The 18683-nt window shown below is 44.4% G+C and overlaps 1 protein-coding gene across 3 annotated transcripts in view; it reads left to right on the forward strand.

Moving 5' to 3' along the window:
* Window positions 1-18683, forward strand: part of daam2 (dishevelled associated activator of morphogenesis 2) — a 96688-nt gene that overhangs the window by 28925 nt on the left and 49080 nt on the right. For all 3 annotated transcript variants that reach the window (XM_068717735.1, XM_068717737.1, XM_068717736.1), the window contains exons 2-3: window positions 7580-7867; window positions 18468-18557. In XM_068717735.1, the coding sequence (XP_068573836.1) occupies window positions 7700-7867; window positions 18468-18557 (258 nt within the window). In that variant the 5' untranslated portion in view covers window positions 7580-7699. The remainder of the gene's footprint in view (window positions 1-7579; window positions 7868-18467; window positions 18558-18683) is intronic.

Raw genomic sequence — 18683 nt, forward strand, 5'->3', positions numbered from 1 at the left:
AACCCCATTAAGACCTTTTTGGTGTGTGTTTGGTGTGTGTGTGGACACATTGGTGTCCCTCCATGTTGGCATCCTGTGTCAGGACATCAGAAATCCTTTGTGGTTTGACATTGTGATTTGTCATCTGCTGCATGTGCCCGTACCAATTTAAGGGAGAAATTATGGGATGTTTAAACGTTAGATCAGGGGTTTTCAACGTTTTTCAGGCCAAGGACCCCCAAACTGATAGAGAGATGGAGCAGGGACCCCCTACTATATACAGTATATTGTATAAATATGTGTTTTATATTAAACTGGGCCTAGTGCCATGTATAAACATACCTTGTTATTGTACTATTCAAATAATTCACGGGTTCATATATTCATGTTTTTATTTTAAACATGTGCAAGGTACAGTGAGTAGGGTGGCCATGCCACTGCCATTTAGAAACATACCTTGTATGATAATCATGCATACAAGCTATTCAAATTGACGTTTTTATTTTAAACAAAAATGTGGAAACAAAAATGAGTGATGGCCTATTAGTGCCACTGCTGTGCATAAACATACCTGTTATCTTGCATACAATACTAAACTATTAAAATAATGGACAGATTCATGTTTGTTAAAAAGAAAAATTAAAAAAAAATTGTCTAATCAACCAAAAATTTCACGGACCCCCTAGGGGTCCTGGACCCCCTGTTGAAGACCTCTGGGTTAGGTCATTATCCTCACAATTGCTTTGTTTCAAACCTTGGGATTCTCCGATACCTGTGCGTTGCATACAGAGAATTCATTTCATTGAACTTCCTTTTGTTATCTAGTTCGACATTTTTTTTCAGTGCACATTATTGCCAAATTGCTGACATTTTGCTCACTCTGGCTAACGTTACACTCTCCGCTAGCACTTGCCCGATCACTGCTGAGACACATGTGCAACTCTCAACTGAGATGAGAAAGAAGTGAGGTGGCTCACTCGTTAGGTACTTCCATCATCAGTTTTGGCAACCTGATATACGATCGGTGCGTAGGCTTGCGTACTAGCTGATACCTGATCCAGCATCTTAGGCTGAATCGGAGGCATTAACGATACTGGTATCAGAACAACTTTAATCAAACCTCATCCTATGATCATGCTGTATTTACTTCTGGAATTTCTTTGACAATAGCCATTCCTTGGATTTACATGGCGAAATTGTCTTTATGCAATAGTTTTCAATGTTACATCAATGTGCCACCAGATCAACCAGGACTGAAACCGTAGGGGATTCTAGTTGCTCGGTGCTTTTCTGACATCCAACACTGATATTGGCTCTGTCAGACGTGCACTCCTCTCGCCAGCTGCATGCCAACAGTTTGCCAAAACAATGCCAATCTCTTAATCTGCACTGCATTTTATAGCCTTGTTCGTGTCTGTGCCAGCGTGGCACTGCGCCGCCATCTCTGGTGCTGGGTGCTTATGTAACCCTGACTGCACCATCCTCCGCCAGGCCTAGCACCCCGGGAGGAATGGTCCTCATTTGTGGGACCCAGAAACAATGTGTGTGTGTGAAGAAAAGAAAAGTGCGCCACAGGCTTCCTTCTGATTTTTTATTCAGCGCCTCTTTAAAATAATCTAGCTCTTTCTTGGCCATGCCTTTTTCACCTATTCTACTTGTTTTTTGTTTCAAACCGTTTTATTGCTGCTTCTTGTATTTCCTGCCACATCACTCTTGTCATATTTTCTTTGCCTCTCTTTAATTGCTTGGCATCAGTGGGTGAAAAGAGCTAGATCGGAATCCATTCATCCACCCATGTATTACAAAGAAGGTGACAAGGGCTCATCCTTATTTTGAAAGTGAGGGGCAGTTAGAGGTACTGGGGTGTGAGGTGGGAAGAAAAGACAAGAGGGTGATGGTGAGCATGATGCATTTCGATGCAGAAGCACACTGGTGAAGCTGCAGCGTGAGGAGGGGAATGTGCAGAGTGGGTGAATGATGCAGCTCTTTGGAATTGGGTCCAAGGAGGGATGGAATCAACAGGAGCTGGATTTGTATCGGGCTTCATTTAATTTGGCACTAAATATAAGATATACACCTCTACTTCTGAATCTCGTCAAACACGAACACGATCACACAGCAGAAGCAGCAGCAGCCCTTCCCTCCTCACTGCCGCCCCCTCTTCCTCCTCATCTTCCTCCTCCTCCTCCACTGACCTACTTCCCGGCGCTGGGGATGAGGTGATGAGGTAGTGCGCTGAATGAGAAGTGGCAGCAGTATATCCCTTTATCCCTGCCTCCCTCCCTCATCTCCTTCATCTCTCTGTCTCCCTCTCTCCGCTCCGCCGCCCTCCAGACTCTTCTAACACACAGCAGCCAGCAGCCTATCCTCTCTGCTTCTGAGCTTCTCCGAGTATGTAAATACCGCATGTGTGCGCGCGCTTGCATCCGAATGAGTGGGTGTGTCTGACTTTTTAAAACGTGCGAACACGCGACTGCATGGCTGTGCACAAACAATGCGTTTGTTGCAGAAGCATGCGTGCAGGGAATTTGGCGAAATGTGTCCCACGTTCTCTTGCTTTTCTGCAGGCGTGCACCTAAATTCTCGTCGATGAGCAGTTAGCAGTGACAAACCTCTACGCGCCTCTTCCTGCACCTCCTGCTCTGAAACACACAGATGTTTTTTAATTAGCACCAGCCCGCAGAGATCCACGGGCTTTCACTCTGTGACAGCTTCCTCTTCCTGTGACTTGTAAAATGGCCATGCATACATCTGCTTCCCGGTGATGAGCAGGGGGAAAAGCAAGGAAATGTGTGTGTGCAGTTTTTCACGTTGTGAGCATCCGATGTGCGACAGCTCGCTGACACAAAAGAGACCAGAGAAGGAATGACAGAAAGGAAGGCTCAAGTATGATGGAGCGCACGGCAAAAGTGTCCTACGGAGAAACAACAGTTCATCCATCTGCCCAGTGCTTCTTCTGTGTAACATTTTGGGCTATAGTTGCCAGATATGGCTGTAGCTTTTCATTGCACATTCACATTTAGACTAAATCGTGAGCTCTTTGCGACAAAAAGATTTTGGGAAATAGCAGCACACAGTCACTGCACCCGGCTATCGCTAGCCGAAAGCATGAGCGCAGAGAAGCAAAGGAACAGAAGAGTAGGATGTGTGGGATTAGGGCTGGCAGGAGGACATGCAAGAAATGGCGAGGAAAAAATGACAGATGTTACTGTCAGAGGGGGGTTGATGGAGGGAATTGTCACTCCATTCGCCCTCAAAAGAGAGAAGTAATGGGAGGTGACAGCGAGTCAGAGGGGGAGGGAGGAAGGGGTCGAACGAAAAGCTGGGGCATAAGAGAGGCTCTGTCAGGGCACATATGGCAGTGGACATGGTCAATTTGGATTGGTGTTTGTGTGGTGACTACACCATACAGAGGATGACAAAGGCCTACCGTCTATTTATTTACAGTATACAGTACAGTATTTCTGTGTGTGCGTGTTTGGATTCCTTGGTCTGTTTCCCCTGGGCAAGGGCTGGAAGACAGCCAGCAGAACTGGTGTTGATTGAGGACTGGCCGCACGTGTGGAAGAGTGAAGATAGAAGCGCACACACATACACACACAGAGAGAGAGAGAGAGAGAGAGAGAGAGAGAGAGAGAGAGAGAGAGAGAGAGAGAGAGAGAGAGAGAGAGAGAGAGAGAGAGAGAGAGAGACTGGACAGCAGGTTTAGGTTGTGCGTTTTTGTGCTGAATGGCTTTAAAATCCCCATAGAGCGGCCTCTGTTCCATTAGGCTCCACCAGCTGTCCACAGCGTCAATACTAAATCACCACCGTAAAGATTTGGCAGCAGCTCATACACTATCTTAAAGTAATAAAAATGATGAAAAGCAGTCACTGACCGTCATAGGAAGAGCTTTTTCAAGTGTAAATGCATGGAAAATAATCTCCATAACTTACCATCTTGAAATGGGCTTCTTACTGTCATCATCACCATTTCCTTTTTCCCCACTGACCCAATGAATGCTCCTCTTTACATTCATTTGTGATCAGCATGCCATGCTTCAGCCACATCTGGTTTAATATAGGTTAGCGTGGCATCTCTGCAACTTACTGTGCACAATACCTTGTGACAGTTAAATTTAAATTATTAGCACGGTCTCTGTTTTATTATTTAATTATGTCACTAAAAGTGCAAAATTGTTTGGTACGGTATACTTGCATGTGCATTTTTGGTTTTGGTGCATTTTGCATTTGATGAAGTTGTCCCTCATGTCCACTCTGGCCTTCTTAAAATAATTCCAATGTAAGAGCTGGGGAACAAGATTTACAGTCCCTGTACTAAGCAAAAATGCATTCCTATATTCAGCCAAAGCTAATATGAGGGTTTTTTAGCAATCTGAGTTAGCCAAGTAAATCAGGAATGTTCAAAGTTAGTTATTTTAGTCACAAAATTCAGTCGGGGGATTAACAGATGGAATTTTTGTACTAAAAGGACTTAATTGTTACTTGATATCGTCTTCATTTTTCCTACTCAGACTGCTGAAGTTTAATGTTAGCTTTAGCTGCATTTTTGACCACAACGAGGACTAAGGATTTTGTCTATAGTCTCTTTCATTAGTGTTTAACTGCGGTCTCTTCACAGACAGTATGGACAGGAATTACAGCGACCAAAAATGGCTTGGGCAAGTGAGTATTGTTTTAAAGGAACAATATGTAATGTAATTTATTGAATCATAAACTGACCATGATATACCATCAGACAGTAAGAAAAAATTTAAATACTGGCAACAATGAATGCTACAACCATAATATTTTCCATAAATTTCCATTCCGGTGCGTAATGTCTGGTTTTGTTCAGGCCTGTGTGACATTCGCACAATGGCCATTTTGACAGCCATGATTGCCACATATGAAACAAATTAGCACACAAACGGTGTGCTGCAGCCATGGAAGCAAGCAAACAAACTGAATTATGAAGAGCAGCCTAAAATAGAGAAAAAACAAGAATCACTAGTTCGACATTAACGTCCGTACACAGCTGGGTTGTCAAGGCAGTGAGTATTTGAGACACACAGCTGGTGAAGTGATGCTGAATAGTGCTGGCTAACAGCGTAATGCTAACTCACGTTAACTGCTTTCAGTCACACGGGAGGAGTGGACAGGCCACGGCTGTTTACTACGTCGGCAACAACCAGCGTGACAGAAATATACAACAGAAACTACAAGTTTGACCTAAATTTACTCATTTTACAAATGCGTCATAACGTTACATTGAAAAAATACTGGCGTTCAAATTGAGTACCTGAGTACTTGTTTCTCATGCTCATCCCTAGCTACTACTTTTTTTTTAATCTATTTTATCTAGTAGAAACACATAGATGTTTTAGAAGAGTTTATTACATTTTTGGGACTGAATCACAGAATGTGTTCAAATTTTGCTAGCACTAGATTGCTAGGTAGATATTTCAGTGAAACGATGTAGCTATCGCTAGCTGGCTAGCCAGCAAAACAACAAAGAATGTTTTACCTAACGTAACCTTTTCTAAGTAATCCCTCCAACACTGTTGGTTTAAAAATGTAGTGTTAATACCTTTTTATTATTTTAGTTAATACTCTGTTTGCACAAATACACAAGTATTTCATCAAATGAAGATTTTTCTGATGCAGTTTCTGGTGCTCTGCATGGGTAACGGGGCACCTACATTATGCACTGGGAATAGGAGGAGCAGGGGATCAGTAGGGGTCCTACGCTCATTTTTGTCTGGAGCCCTGAAGCAGATTAATCCCTCCCTGATTTGGGAAGGGGGGTTCAGGGATTGTCACCTTGGTCGTCATAACACTCACGCTGGTGCAAGATGCCACACGTGCTATAATTGGCACACTGATGCAATGACTATGAAACATGTTTGAAGGTGATTATACAGAATAATTTAAGATACAGTAAATAAAATAAGCCCAGTGATGGCTGCACACTCCACAGGCATTTCTATGTTCGAACAAGCCAAAGAAAAACTTTTTGTTGCTTTTCATTTAAATAGCCTCCAGTTTTCATTTGTATCTGTGCACAACCCTGCTGCCCGAGAGAGGGATGGCAGATTCAAGGAGGCGGAAAAAGCAAGTGAGCAAACGACGAAGGGGCAAAATGGAAACGTGGTATGTGTCGTGTCCCCCCCCCCCCCCCCCCCCCCCCCCCCCCTTAAGCTCCTGTCGAGGGCCCAGCGCATTCATAAAGAATTTACCATCCAGCTATTTATAAACTGTGCAGGGAGAACTCCTACGCTGAACGAATGTGTGAGAAAGAGCGATGGCGGAGAGTCGTGCTCGGTCGAGATGTAGTAGATTGTGGCTTCTCATGGAAACAGAAGTCATAAACTTTCACTGCCGTATTAAACAGACGGGTGAAAAGCTCTAGCCATTACTAAATGCTTGTTTGGTTATGTATAAATATCAATAAAAACATTTGGGAGAGGAATGGATTTATTTGCCTTTTTAAAATATTTGCTTTCGTTGCTGTTGGTTCCGTGCTCTTGATGGCAACTTCCTGGAATTGTTTTAATAGTATTTCACATAAATAGCTCCAAAATTGATTTTCTTGGTCAACTATTTCTGCTGGATTTGCATGACGGTGTATTTGCATAACAGACTTGAGGTCCATTCATTCACAAATGCAGTAAACTGCTGGATAAAGAACAGCTTTGGCAACTCTGCGAGTCGGCTGTGGGTATGTGCTCACATTGTGTAAGTAAGAATGTGGTTGATAGGACATAATATGGTGTAAAGAGTGCATTATTCATACAGTATGAAGACCACCCATATCCTTTTCGTAGCATTGAGGAAATCCTCCAGGGTGTCTCGGCCTATTCAGTCCCCTGTTCCTGTTGTAGCGGGTGTCATCCACGACCGTCCGTACACATACACACAGTGTCTGCTCCATTGAAGGAGTGAGGGCACCGCTGGGGCAGCTCTCGGTGCAAGGCTGCACAAACAACACACACGCTGCGAAGGCACCATTGTAGCTCACGGACAAGAGGTTTCTTTGTCCAGGCATAAGAGCAACCGATGTCAAGATGAGGATATGATGGCGGCCCATGCTGCCTCCTCGCCCTGGCACATAGTCAATGGAATTAAGACGATTTTGAAAGAGAATAGATGAAATCAACGGTTTTCAGACATGACGGTGGTGTCAGCTGTGGTTGTAGGTTCCTGTAGCTAAAGCATTTCGGCTTTCCAGTGATCTCTTTTTAATTAGTCTGTATTTCCAGCACTGTAAAGTCTTGAGAAAATCCAAGCACGGAAATAAATTGCTTCACTTCCTGTGCACTACAAGCCATTTCTTTCCAAGGAAACATTGACCAGATACTGTGTGTGAGTGTGTGTAGACCAGCACGAGACCTTCATGAACTGAGTATAGTCTCTGTCGTGCTACATTGTGATTGAAAATCAGATAAATTATTTACCTTACAAGTGGAAATGTCATGCATTATGACATTAAACATGCTTGTCCAAATCTATTGCATGTCAGTGAGAGTACTTCTTTTTGACACTGGGGAAACCAAACCTAGGCCAGCTTCCATTGATAATGTCTCTATAACCTTTTCTCTCTCTCTTCTCTCTCTTCTAGATCATGCCCCCTAGATAGCAGCCTCCTCCTCCTCTCCACTCCCCCTCCCTGCCCCTTGGCCCCTTCCTCTACCTTCCTGGTTCCGGGATCATCACTGCCACCTGTGTCACCACAGCCACCATGCCCCCCAGGAAGAGGACGCGGCCAGGCCTGGGCTTCCTTTGCTGCTTCGGCAGCAGCGAGCCTCCGGAGATCAACCTCAAGGACAGCGTGCCTCTGCAGCTGCTGGAGTTCAGTGCCCCCATGCCGCCCGCTGAGGAGTTGCATGCACGTTTCTCCGAACTGGTGGTGAGTAAAGATGGAGCAGGGTAGTTGAATGATTTCTCAGAATGTCACTCAAAGCAAATGCTTGCGCCTAACAGATCTAACCAGTTAGGCCTAGATTTTGGCTGAAGTCTTAACATAGACCTCTTAGACCGGTGGTAAGGGCGTGTATTATATATTTGAGGTTTAGGGCGTTTTCACACCTGCTTTGTTTAGTTCAGTTTAATTGAACCCTGGAGAGTTTACCTCCTTTGGTGGTGTTCTTTTGGGCACTTGTGAACACAGCAATCGCACTCAGGTGTGGACCAAAACAAGTGGACCAGGACTACCTCTTCAACATGGTCTCGGTCTGGTTGTTTTGGTGTGCACCAGAGTTACAAATTAACTTTGGTTTGGTTTGGTACTATTCATTTGTGGTAATAACATGATTCAACCTCTATCTGATCCAACTGGAGGAAGCACTGCGCCTTCTTTGGATTAAACCAGCTACCACAGTGAGCTGCGCTTTGCGCTATGGGAATGCATGCACGCTTACTTCAGATGCACCTATGGCGACTACTACATCAACACATTATTTTCCAGGCGCAGCCGTGCCCCATCATCAAACGGTATCGTTGGCCTTAGGTGATCAATGCAAATTATGTAATGAACAATGACTGTGGCCAAGATCCACCTGTGTAGTTGTCCCTTCTTTATTATTTCTGAAACAGGAGTCTATTTATTTCCATATGTTTTCCTTAATCTAAATTCTGAGCAATGTGATGCAGCTTCCTCATACGTCACCCATTTTGGTGGGCTTGTAAATTCTGCCGTGTGTCCAAAAACCAAACTTGAGGCAATATGCAACATCATGACAAATTGGTCCCTGATTTAGCCCAGAGCAAACAAACTATAGGTATGATAACGCCCTTGGATTCATCATCCCTTAAGTGGTTTTAATAGTGGAGCAGAGTCCCTCTAAGTGAACAATTGAATACTACTGTAATACGACCCAAGTGGTTTCGTGGGGTGCATAATAAATGAGTCAGTCTAACAGTATGTCTTACATGTAAACTAACTGCCTGTTTGTTAGGATATTTTTGATAATGCCTTCTGTAGGATCAGAACTAATGGCAGCAAACTTTGTGGTTAGTATAGAGAAAGTAGCTGTTTTATGAGAACGTTCAACTTTATTGTGATGCAGTCTTGTGCTGTTTTGGATGCTGCACTTTTGAGCAATCTCCAAAATGAGTCACCATAAAGAAATGCTGCTCATTAAAGTGAAAACACAAGTCAAATATATGAAGTTGGCCCAAAACAACAATGTAAATCCTGGAATGTTCTTTTTCCTACTGCCGAGCAGTCCAATTCTTTTCCCTTCCCTTGCGTGTTGTTCATTATCCTGACCAAACAGGATTAGGAGACGGGAATTGGAAGAGAATTGGGTCTTGTGGAGTGTGTCTTGATGGTTGGATGAGGCCCCGCCCCAACCTCATTCCACAAATTCAGAAGTTCATCCTTTCCACTACACAGCAGCCCGCCCTTGTGCGACAGTTCCCATCTCGTGCACAGATCACACTTGTTGGCAGAGGTTGCTGGTCCCTCTGTACTGGTGCCAGACTGGCATGGCTGTTTTGGCATATACCCATGGTGCGGAGAGGGATCAGGGCACAGCTGTCAGAATGGAGGAGTCTGCTGTGGTTTTCAGCTGCCATGTGAGCTGTATCTGGCGTGGAAGAACAGGGCTTTTCTGTTTCTGTCTCTTTGTCCGCTCCGTTACTGTTTGGGTCCATCTCGCCGCCTCTGCCATGCCCCCTCGACCTCTGAGTTTTTTCTTCCTCTGTCTTCTTCTCCCTCTCTCAACGATGTGTTCAGCAGTAAGGCTACAGGGCAGTTTCTGCCGCTTAGTCTTTAGGAGTGCTAAACTTCACTGTCTGCAGGATATATCACTCCTCCAACCGTCATTATCAATTCAGGAGATTAAGTGAAATTCCATTTGGGATAGGAAATTATTGGCTATTATCAAGGCAGATGTTTTTCCACTAGGGATCCTTTCTCCGTCTTTCCTGCTAATTGACCTGGCTTGATCCGATATTTGCTGTTTAGGCTCCATTATAATCCCTGGTATTGCACAAGCCCTTAAACCTCAGTAGCCTTGTATTTATTGGTTTGATTAGAGAAAATTAAAAGTTAGGATTGTTGCAATCAAGACATTGATCCCCTCAATCATGATTGAATGCCCCCCCCAGCTTTACAATAACTAAAGCTTACTTCTGGAGAACTAACAGGTTGTCTGAGCATGTGATGAAGCTGACCGATGCACGAGCTGGAGAAGAACCCAGAAGCAGACAGGTCCATCTGCGATTTTCAAACCTCTTGACTTGCAGTTTTTTTCGACCCAGGAGAGAACACCGATTTGGCTTTTTGTCATTGGATCTGGGCCCTTCCACATGTTGTGAATAGATTAATCTTCAGATGGTTGTTGGAGGGCCACACCTGTGGTGTCACTCAGATGTTTTGTCTCTGGGGTTGTGTCTGTGTTAGGCTATGGTTCATCTTGTCTTTACTTTTCAGCATTGAATGTAGCACTCACAGATGAATCTCTTTGTGTGTGCTACAGCAATCATATCCACTATGTAAATCACTTCATGTGCTCTCCTTTGAGGAAGAATCTCTGAAACCAAAAGAACACACATTTTATATATTTTGTGATGGCACCCCCTAATAATTAGAGGTGTAAGAAAATATCAATACACTGGAGTATCATATGATTTTGGATACTGTATAGGTTCTCACATGCTTTTGAATGAACAGTTTACATGGCTGAGATTGCACAGAAAGTAGTTATATTATGTTGGATGTTACAGTTCCACTGTTCTGAGTGCATAAAAAGTAAACTCTTTTTTTTAAAGTCACATTTAAGGCACATGACATTGTGTTCTTTATACTATGGCAGTTTTTAATTTAAATAAATATTGGATTTATAAAATCTTGATATATCACCATGCTTGTTTACTTACTTATTGAATCGCAACCCCAGTATCGGTCCAAGCTGTGGTGTGTGCGAAAGTTCCCCCGAGCCTTAAGCCTACCTAGTGCCAACGCAGAGGAAATGCGCCTGGCGATATTTAAGTTAGATCATCACCATGACAGTTTGATTAATGTCTGATTTGATTGGCTGGGCATTGCACAAACTGCTATGATCATCTGGCCAAGCTGTTGGTCCCCCACTTCTGTTTTACCGATCCAGCAGCCGACATGCTGATACGTTTGACCAGCCGTCCAAAAATCAGTACAACCAGACCTTGAGCAGTCACTCTGTCTGGACACAGCACTGACATGAAGAGCCAATGTAGCGAGGTGAGGAACTGTGCTACAGGGGGAGGAAATAAAGTAAAATAGAGAATAACATAACATAATGCGTTTCCATGGCAACAGGAGACAGGATTATTGTTATGAAAGCCTTTCCCGAGGAGGCGAGTGAGACTCAATGGAGCCTCTGGAGTGGGAGCGACAGATCTGGGCCAAACGGAGGAGTAAACCGCCTCCATTTGTCCTCTCCTCCATAATGGGGTCCTCCACTAGAGACTGCACAGTGCACACTCAGTTTAAATCCTTAACTCGTCCATTGTGCCATGATTGTATGATTGTAATATTAAGCCATGTCAGCATGTCCTGATATCTCAAAACCGCGGTTTTCCTCACCTGCTTTCAACTCTCTGCTGCATCATACCTAAACATCAGAAGCATTCTCAAATGTTTAACCTTTGAGCAACCTCTACTAACTTCTCTGCAACTTCTTCATGCAAAATACATGAGTATAGAATAAGTAATGGAGCAAAAGAAATGAGTTATTGTCCTTGGTGTGTACCTGACAAAACTAAAATGACAGAATAAGCATGTGTGGGATCCATCTTTGGTTCCCTTGTGTAAACACTCCCTCTCCTCTGCCAAATGTGCAACAACTCATCCTGGAGAAAGTTTTAAACCTGCTTCCAAGTCCCCCATAGACCCATATGAAAGCCTCCTGTGCCAACAACTGAACTTGACAACCCACTGCAATTTAACCTGGAAGCAATTGCCACTGATTTGGACACAACAAACAAAGGCCACATCAGAGGAGCTAATGGATCGCATCAATTAAACTACACATTTGCAGCTGGCTGTAGAAATTCCTGATAGCAAATGTGCCGCTGTTCTGGGTTTGTTTTTGGGGGGATTTGAGTGTGTTTTAAACAGTTTCTTTCCACCAGCGTTTCAAGGCTTGCACGCATAGTTGATATATAGGCCATGTGTGAAGTTTGGCAGTGCTTCAAGAACAGGGACAGCTTTATTTTTGCTTTGTCAAGGCAATAACATATTACCCCCAAATGTGATATTGCTCTCATATTTAGGTGGTTGAGAACGATCTTGCTCAGCAGTTTTGGACACACGTCTCACAGGTGGCAGTTCGGTTCTTCAAAAAGAAGGAAGTGTGAGGTTGTTTGGGGACAACTAGACGTGCATTTCCAAGTTTCAGCTGATGGCTATGAAGGCATTGCGCTTCCCGTTGAACGGTCGGCATATGGTCGCAATGTGTCAACGCATGCGCAATCAACGCAGCTACGCAGTCCCAGTGAAGCACTGCAGAGTAAAGTTTAAAAAAAAGAGACAAGTAAATACTGATTTAAAAAATACCTTTCACCCATCTGTGTGTTGAGAGGAGCAAAGATATAATGTACAGTATATCTAGCCAAACTGGCGCAACTGAATCAGGTCTAGTTGGCCAACATCTGGCAGGCACAGAGCAGGCAGACGTCAGATTAGTGCGTGTTCTCTCTGCCCTCTTTTTCTATCTGAAAAAGTGTTCCCTGTGTGGGAGCCTCATTCTTTTTTTTCTCCGTCTCGTAATTTGGGACAGTTTTAATCCAACCACTCTGGGCAGCGTTCCAGCTGTCCAGCGTCGGGCGCTGCATCTGTGCGCCACAACCTTTTAATAGCGTCCACTCCCAAACACAGTCCAAACCGGTCTATTTCAAACATAAATCCTTTCCTAATGTTCCCTCCGGTGTGACTTTTGAGCCGGACGCCAATCAAAAATGGGTAATGGGAGGGAATGGAAATGTTCTCCACCCTTCGAGCTGTGGCGAGCGAGTTTCCTCCACAGCTTACGCCCTGGGATGCGCCATCTTTCCTTTCCTTTCCATTTCCTTCCCTCCTTTCTTTGCGCTTGTCCAACCGGCTTCCCATTTCTAATGTTCTCTTCCTACTTCTGTTGTGAAGCCAGCTCTCACTGCCCTGAGCCGGCCTTATCATTGAAGTGGTCAAGCCTTGTTTGGACGAAGGGAGAGGCAGTAGTGACTGACTCAGCAAAGAGAGGATACTATGACTCATCTGAAAGTGGTGTGTGTGTGTGTGTGTGTGTGTGTGTGTGTGTGTGTGTGTGTGTGTGTGTGTGTGTGTGTGTGCGCGCGCGCGCATTTGGTATGGGGCAGGAACGGCTAATTCCATTCTTGGTTGACCTTTGACCTTTTCTTGGTTGTGGTAAATGATTCAGTTTTTGACCTGTGAGGCTGGGCCTAGTGTAGCGCACACACACACACACACACACACACACACACACACACACACACACACACACACACACACACAAACTCACTGAAACTCGTCTGGGTCAATAATGGCAACTACAGCTTCCTGTGGGTTCCCCGGAGGCCTCATATGACTTCCTGCCATCTTGCTTGTCTTTCTTCTGCCTTCCTGTCTCGCCCAGAGACTGCTGCAGGATATATATATATATATATATATATATATATATATATATATATATATATACACACAGTGTGTGTGTGTGTGTGTGTGTGTGTGTGTGTGTGTGTGTGCATGTACGTGTGTTTGTGTGTCAGCACTACGCCAGACAGACACTTTCAGACTGTACTGTAAGACTTCACATGAGGTAAAGACATTCGTGTGCACTCAGGGAAATGCCACTTCATGGACGCACATGTGTAAGAAAAGGATGTCATTCTTTGGACCACACGCATTTCCCATTTAGGTGGACCCTCACACATTCTCAATCAGTTGTCACAGGGACACTTCCACTCCTCCGATAGTCACTCACATCTACTTACTCGCTGACCCCTCTTCCTCTTGTATATTTAGTTTCTCTCACATTTCGGTATTAGTTTGCCTCGCTTACATGTTTATGTCAAATGCACACACCTACACTTTTGCACCTCTCCACTCTGCTTTGTACCCCTTCTGCCTCCACTCCTGTAGTTCATCTCTGTCTCTACAACAGAAGCAGGTATTTAGGTTTCCCCACTCTGCTCTGACTTAACTCCCATGAGTCATTGCGACTCAGCACATTCTCTTTCTTCACACTCTTTCCATATGGTGTAGATAAGTACTATAAATCTCCCTGAGTATACCATGCTGTATCATCCGACTCATGTCATGTCATACAAATTAATTTATATAAATAAGCCTTGAATGGTGGCAAATGTGCTAAGATATCATCATTGTCACAATCCCGGGGGGCGGGGGGGGGGGGGGGGGATGAGTATGCTCATCTTTACCTCCTAAGATCTCCGAGTGATTCCTGCTCTGAAATGTTAGCATTTAGAAGATCTGCCAAGCATTTTGGGAAACGCACTCATTTCAAGAGTGAGATGGCAGGTGTCTGGCAGTGTTTAGCCTAGCTTAGCATAAAGACTGGAGACAAAGACAAAAAGGCTAGCCTGGCTCTCATAACAACACCTCCAAAAATGTGTCATGGCGTCAAATACTAAGACATGCATTTTTCTGTTGGCCATTGGGGCGACTCCTTTGGTTGCAAATACAAATCTGGTTGTATAGAAGTCTTTCATAAAATGACTCTACTTCTCTCTTGATTTATTCCCTCAGTAAACATGAGTTTATGGTCTCAATCTCTAGTTTCAATCTTCAATACAGCATGATGTTTGTTTAGTAAATTATGGTCCATTTAGAGTCAGATAGACCATAAAGCAGGGTATGCTTTAGGGCGGGGCTACCTAATGATTGACAGGTCACTACCACGGCATTGTACGGTCTGGTAGTTGACCATGTTTCCATCTTATAAATTCAACCCTTTCACAGTGTGTTTTCAGTTCATGAAAGTTGATTGTTGGCTAAAAAATTTCTTATTTAGCATTTGATTATAATTTGCTCCACCCTCTTGTGTCACTTCTGGTTATAAAAAATGCCAAACTCGAGGCTTTAAAACTAAAGTCCCCAAACCAATTGGGGACTAGGTTAACTTTGTTATCTACAGTCTATAGTTGAGACAGAATGCAAAATTAGCTTTAGACTCGTTGCTTTTTCTTACACAGTCCATGGAAAGATGTGAGTTGGCACAAAGTCACGCTCAGCTCATGCGGGCAGCCCACCAGTCTTGAGAAACTTAAGAACAATTTTGAATGACACGGCAGGTCAGTCAGTCTGCAACGGACAAGGCAGTCAAAGCTCAAAACCGCAACACCCTTTTTTAATTTGTAACATTATTCAATAGGCAGCTGTGGAGGAAATATGAAAGAAGAGGTTGAGAAACCTTAGGTATGCATAACTTTCCCTCTTGGGCAGCAGGTGTTACAATATTAGTTTTTGGTTTATGTGAATTCCCAACTGGAACGTGCTGGCGAAGGAAGGCTGGGGCACATCAAGAGAAGGTGGTTCAGTTTTGTTTTGGAAGATTGAGAGACGGCCTTGCTGTTTTTTTGGGTGTTACTCTTTTTGGGCCATGAGGAGAGGATGTGTGACGCAGATGTAGTTTCCAAGACGTTCCGGCGGTAGAGGTGGAAAAAGAAATGGTGAAAAAATGCAGAACTGGAAAGAAAAGTCCTCTTGTTGGCGTGACATGACATGACCATTCCTCTACCCAGCCGATGTCCTCATCCTCAACTCCATCTCTCTATTTTTCTGACTCAAATGCAGACTGGTACCACTTCTGCATAGCAGGAACTAAATAAAACATGCAGTTCTCATTTCAAAATCTCCAGATACATTAGCCCTCAGCCCACCCTGCCACTCCTTTCCTGTTTCCCCGTTCATTATCCTATTCCTACATCGTAATCTTATGTGAAGGCCTTATGTAATCATATATCTATTTCTAAATGGAATTCTTGATAAATACTTTCTTGGGAAGCTTACAGTACCAGCCCCCACCCACTCGGGTTGGGGGAGCTGGGGATGAGCTGAGAGGCCTGAGGAGTAGATGGAGAGAGCAAGAAGGAGCAGGCAGATCAGTTGCTGGGCTCAGCTCCCTTCTGGTTCAAATCTCATTCTCACTGATTTCCCCACCAGCTTCAAGTATCACCTCCTCCAAACAGCAGCAGCTTGGACAGCAGGGCTTTGACCCAGCGACCAGGCAAAGTGCCAGAGACTATCTGGCTTCTCGCCATCCGTTTCTAAGCCCGAGGATCCGGAGAGAGGATCGCAGTCCCAACCCAAAGCCCAAAGATTGAAGGACAGAGAGACGGGGTTAGATGTTTAGCCGCCACAAGACGGCTAGTTTTCTGCTTGACACTCAAGAGCACACAGAGCCACGAGTAACCGCAGCATGCATTTATCGTAGCAGGTAATATATGAACTCCGGGTGTGAGTCACAATACATCATTGAATTCACGTTGCCAAGATGAAAAAGGCTTTGACCAAAGATTCTAAAGCTTCTTTGTGGTTTCTATCTGCATTAGACCCCCTTGAAGTTCACACCCTTCAGATTTTTCCCTCTTTTTGCCAAAGCCACAATAATGGTGCTGCTGGTTATCCCACTGAAAGGACTGGGTGAGAGATGATGTCATCCTTCATAGTGTCGGATACTTGGAATGCGGGCCACCTCAGCCTACCCCGTCCAGCTGAATGGATGAAAACAAACTCTATTAAATCTACTGGCCGGCTTTATCTACTGGCACTGGTAGCCATCTTCACTTTGGGGGGCCCAGGAGGCCTGGAATTTCTGGCTGACGTCATGGTAGCAAAACCATTATGATGAGATTAGTTTGAGCTTGAGCACAAAGCCCTTGCGCTATACAGCATCTCATCCTCTTCCCTATTTTTTGTTTTTTTGTGCTCCATTTACAGAACCACAACGCCCCCTTTTTCTCTTTCTCTCTTTCTGTCACCTTCATCTATCCCTCTCCTCCCCTCCATCCCAAATGTATCCATCCCTTTTTTTTCCAAGACTTTGCTTTTCCTCCCCAACTGGCACACGGAGACTCATTTCCTGGCCTCATATGCATTTCAAAAGGTGCAGGAGGCTCCTTGTACCAAGCTGAAGAATTGAGCAGAGCAGCAGGGTGAATATTAAAACACCCCTCTGTGGTCTGCGGGGACCAGCTCTCGGTCAGACAGTGGGAAGGTTGGACAATCAAATGTCCCTGTGTAAACTCAACTCATCCAATGATCTGCAGTCACTGCTAAGATGTTTTGTTCTGTATTGTCATGGGGATAACATTACATTTACATTACATTACAGTCATTTAGCAGACGCTTTTATCCAAAGCGACTTACAATAAGTGCATTCAACATTGGTAATCAAAAGAACTACTAGTCACCAGAAGTACATTTCCTTTTCCAAACAAGCATCTAAGAGCATGAAGCAGAGCATAACTCAGAGCCAAAGTACAGTGCAGAAACAAGAAAAACAGTTAGTGCTATAAGTAGTACGAATACAATAAGTGCAACAAGCTAGTATGAAAACAATAAGTGCTAAGTGGAAGGCTCAGGGTAGAACTTCCTGAAGAGGTGGGTTTTCAGCCTGCAGCGAAAGATGAGCAGCGACTCTGCTGTCCTGACGTCAGTGGGAAGTTCATTCCACCACTGTGGGGCCAGGACAGAAAACAGCCGTGACCGGGTCGATCGGCCGCCAGGACCTCTGAACGACGGGGCAACCAATCGCCCCGAGGCAGCAGAGCGAAGTGGTCGGGCGGGGGTGTAAGGCTTGACCATGGCCTGGAGATAGGAAGGAGCTGTTCCTTTCACTGCCCTTAACAAAGCAATAGGGATTGTGAGATTGTGTCCTGCGGGATGGGGCGATCATATTCATGTCTCCCAGTGAATACTTTAAATGGTGATTGACCACTATTAAGTTACTTTTAACCGGTTATGAAACGGTCTCAATTTAATACTTATAACTCTATATGACCTACGTAAGTAAACGACACCATCAACAAGAAGATTGGCTATTTCTATGTAGTTATTCTTAATGCTTGTCATCGGTGCCACCGGGTCAGATTCTGGCGAAATTAGATGAAATCATGGTGGAGGTGGAGAGCTCCGGTGCGTCAGCGGCTCCTCCTCCGACCAGGAGCAGAGTGTCGTAGCTTGTAGCCAACACCGACACCACACAGCTGGAGGCCCAGGTCATATTGGCGGCCAGAACCAGAACAAGGACTGCACGGGGCAGACTGTCAGAGCCTGCTGCAGTGAAATGAGAGGTTTTCTAAATGGAATTTTGCGCTCTGAAAAACTCCCACTTTTGAACACAGGGATCGCTGAATGAAAGCTCCTCTTAGCTTTAATTGTTAAATTTTTTTGTTGACAAGCTGTATGTAAATTTGATGTAATCCAATTGTAAATTCAATTGAATTGTTTGTGCAATGGTTTGAAAATATTGTGTGGATAAAACAGCCTCCCCCTGTTGTTGCAGGATGAACTGGACCTGACGGATAAGAACAGGGAGGCCATGTTCGCGCTGCCTGATGAGAAGAAATGGCAGATCTACTGCAGCAAGAAGAAGGTGAGTCGGTCCCTGCCACGCTTTACTCTACGTGCGCTCTAATCTCTGGCTGGCCCTCAGTTGACAGGCTGCCTGAACCCACAGTTTAGAGTTGAACTGTCAGCACCGAATGCTGTTCAGGGACAG

This window comes from Cebidichthys violaceus, unplaced genomic scaffold (assembly GCF_023349555.1).
Source record: "Cebidichthys violaceus isolate CVI_PGR_0920_01 unplaced genomic scaffold, fCebVio1.0.p SCAF_22, whole genome shotgun sequence".
In the NCBI taxonomy this organism is placed as follows: Eukaryota; Metazoa; Chordata; class Actinopteri; order Perciformes; family Stichaeidae; genus Cebidichthys; species Cebidichthys violaceus.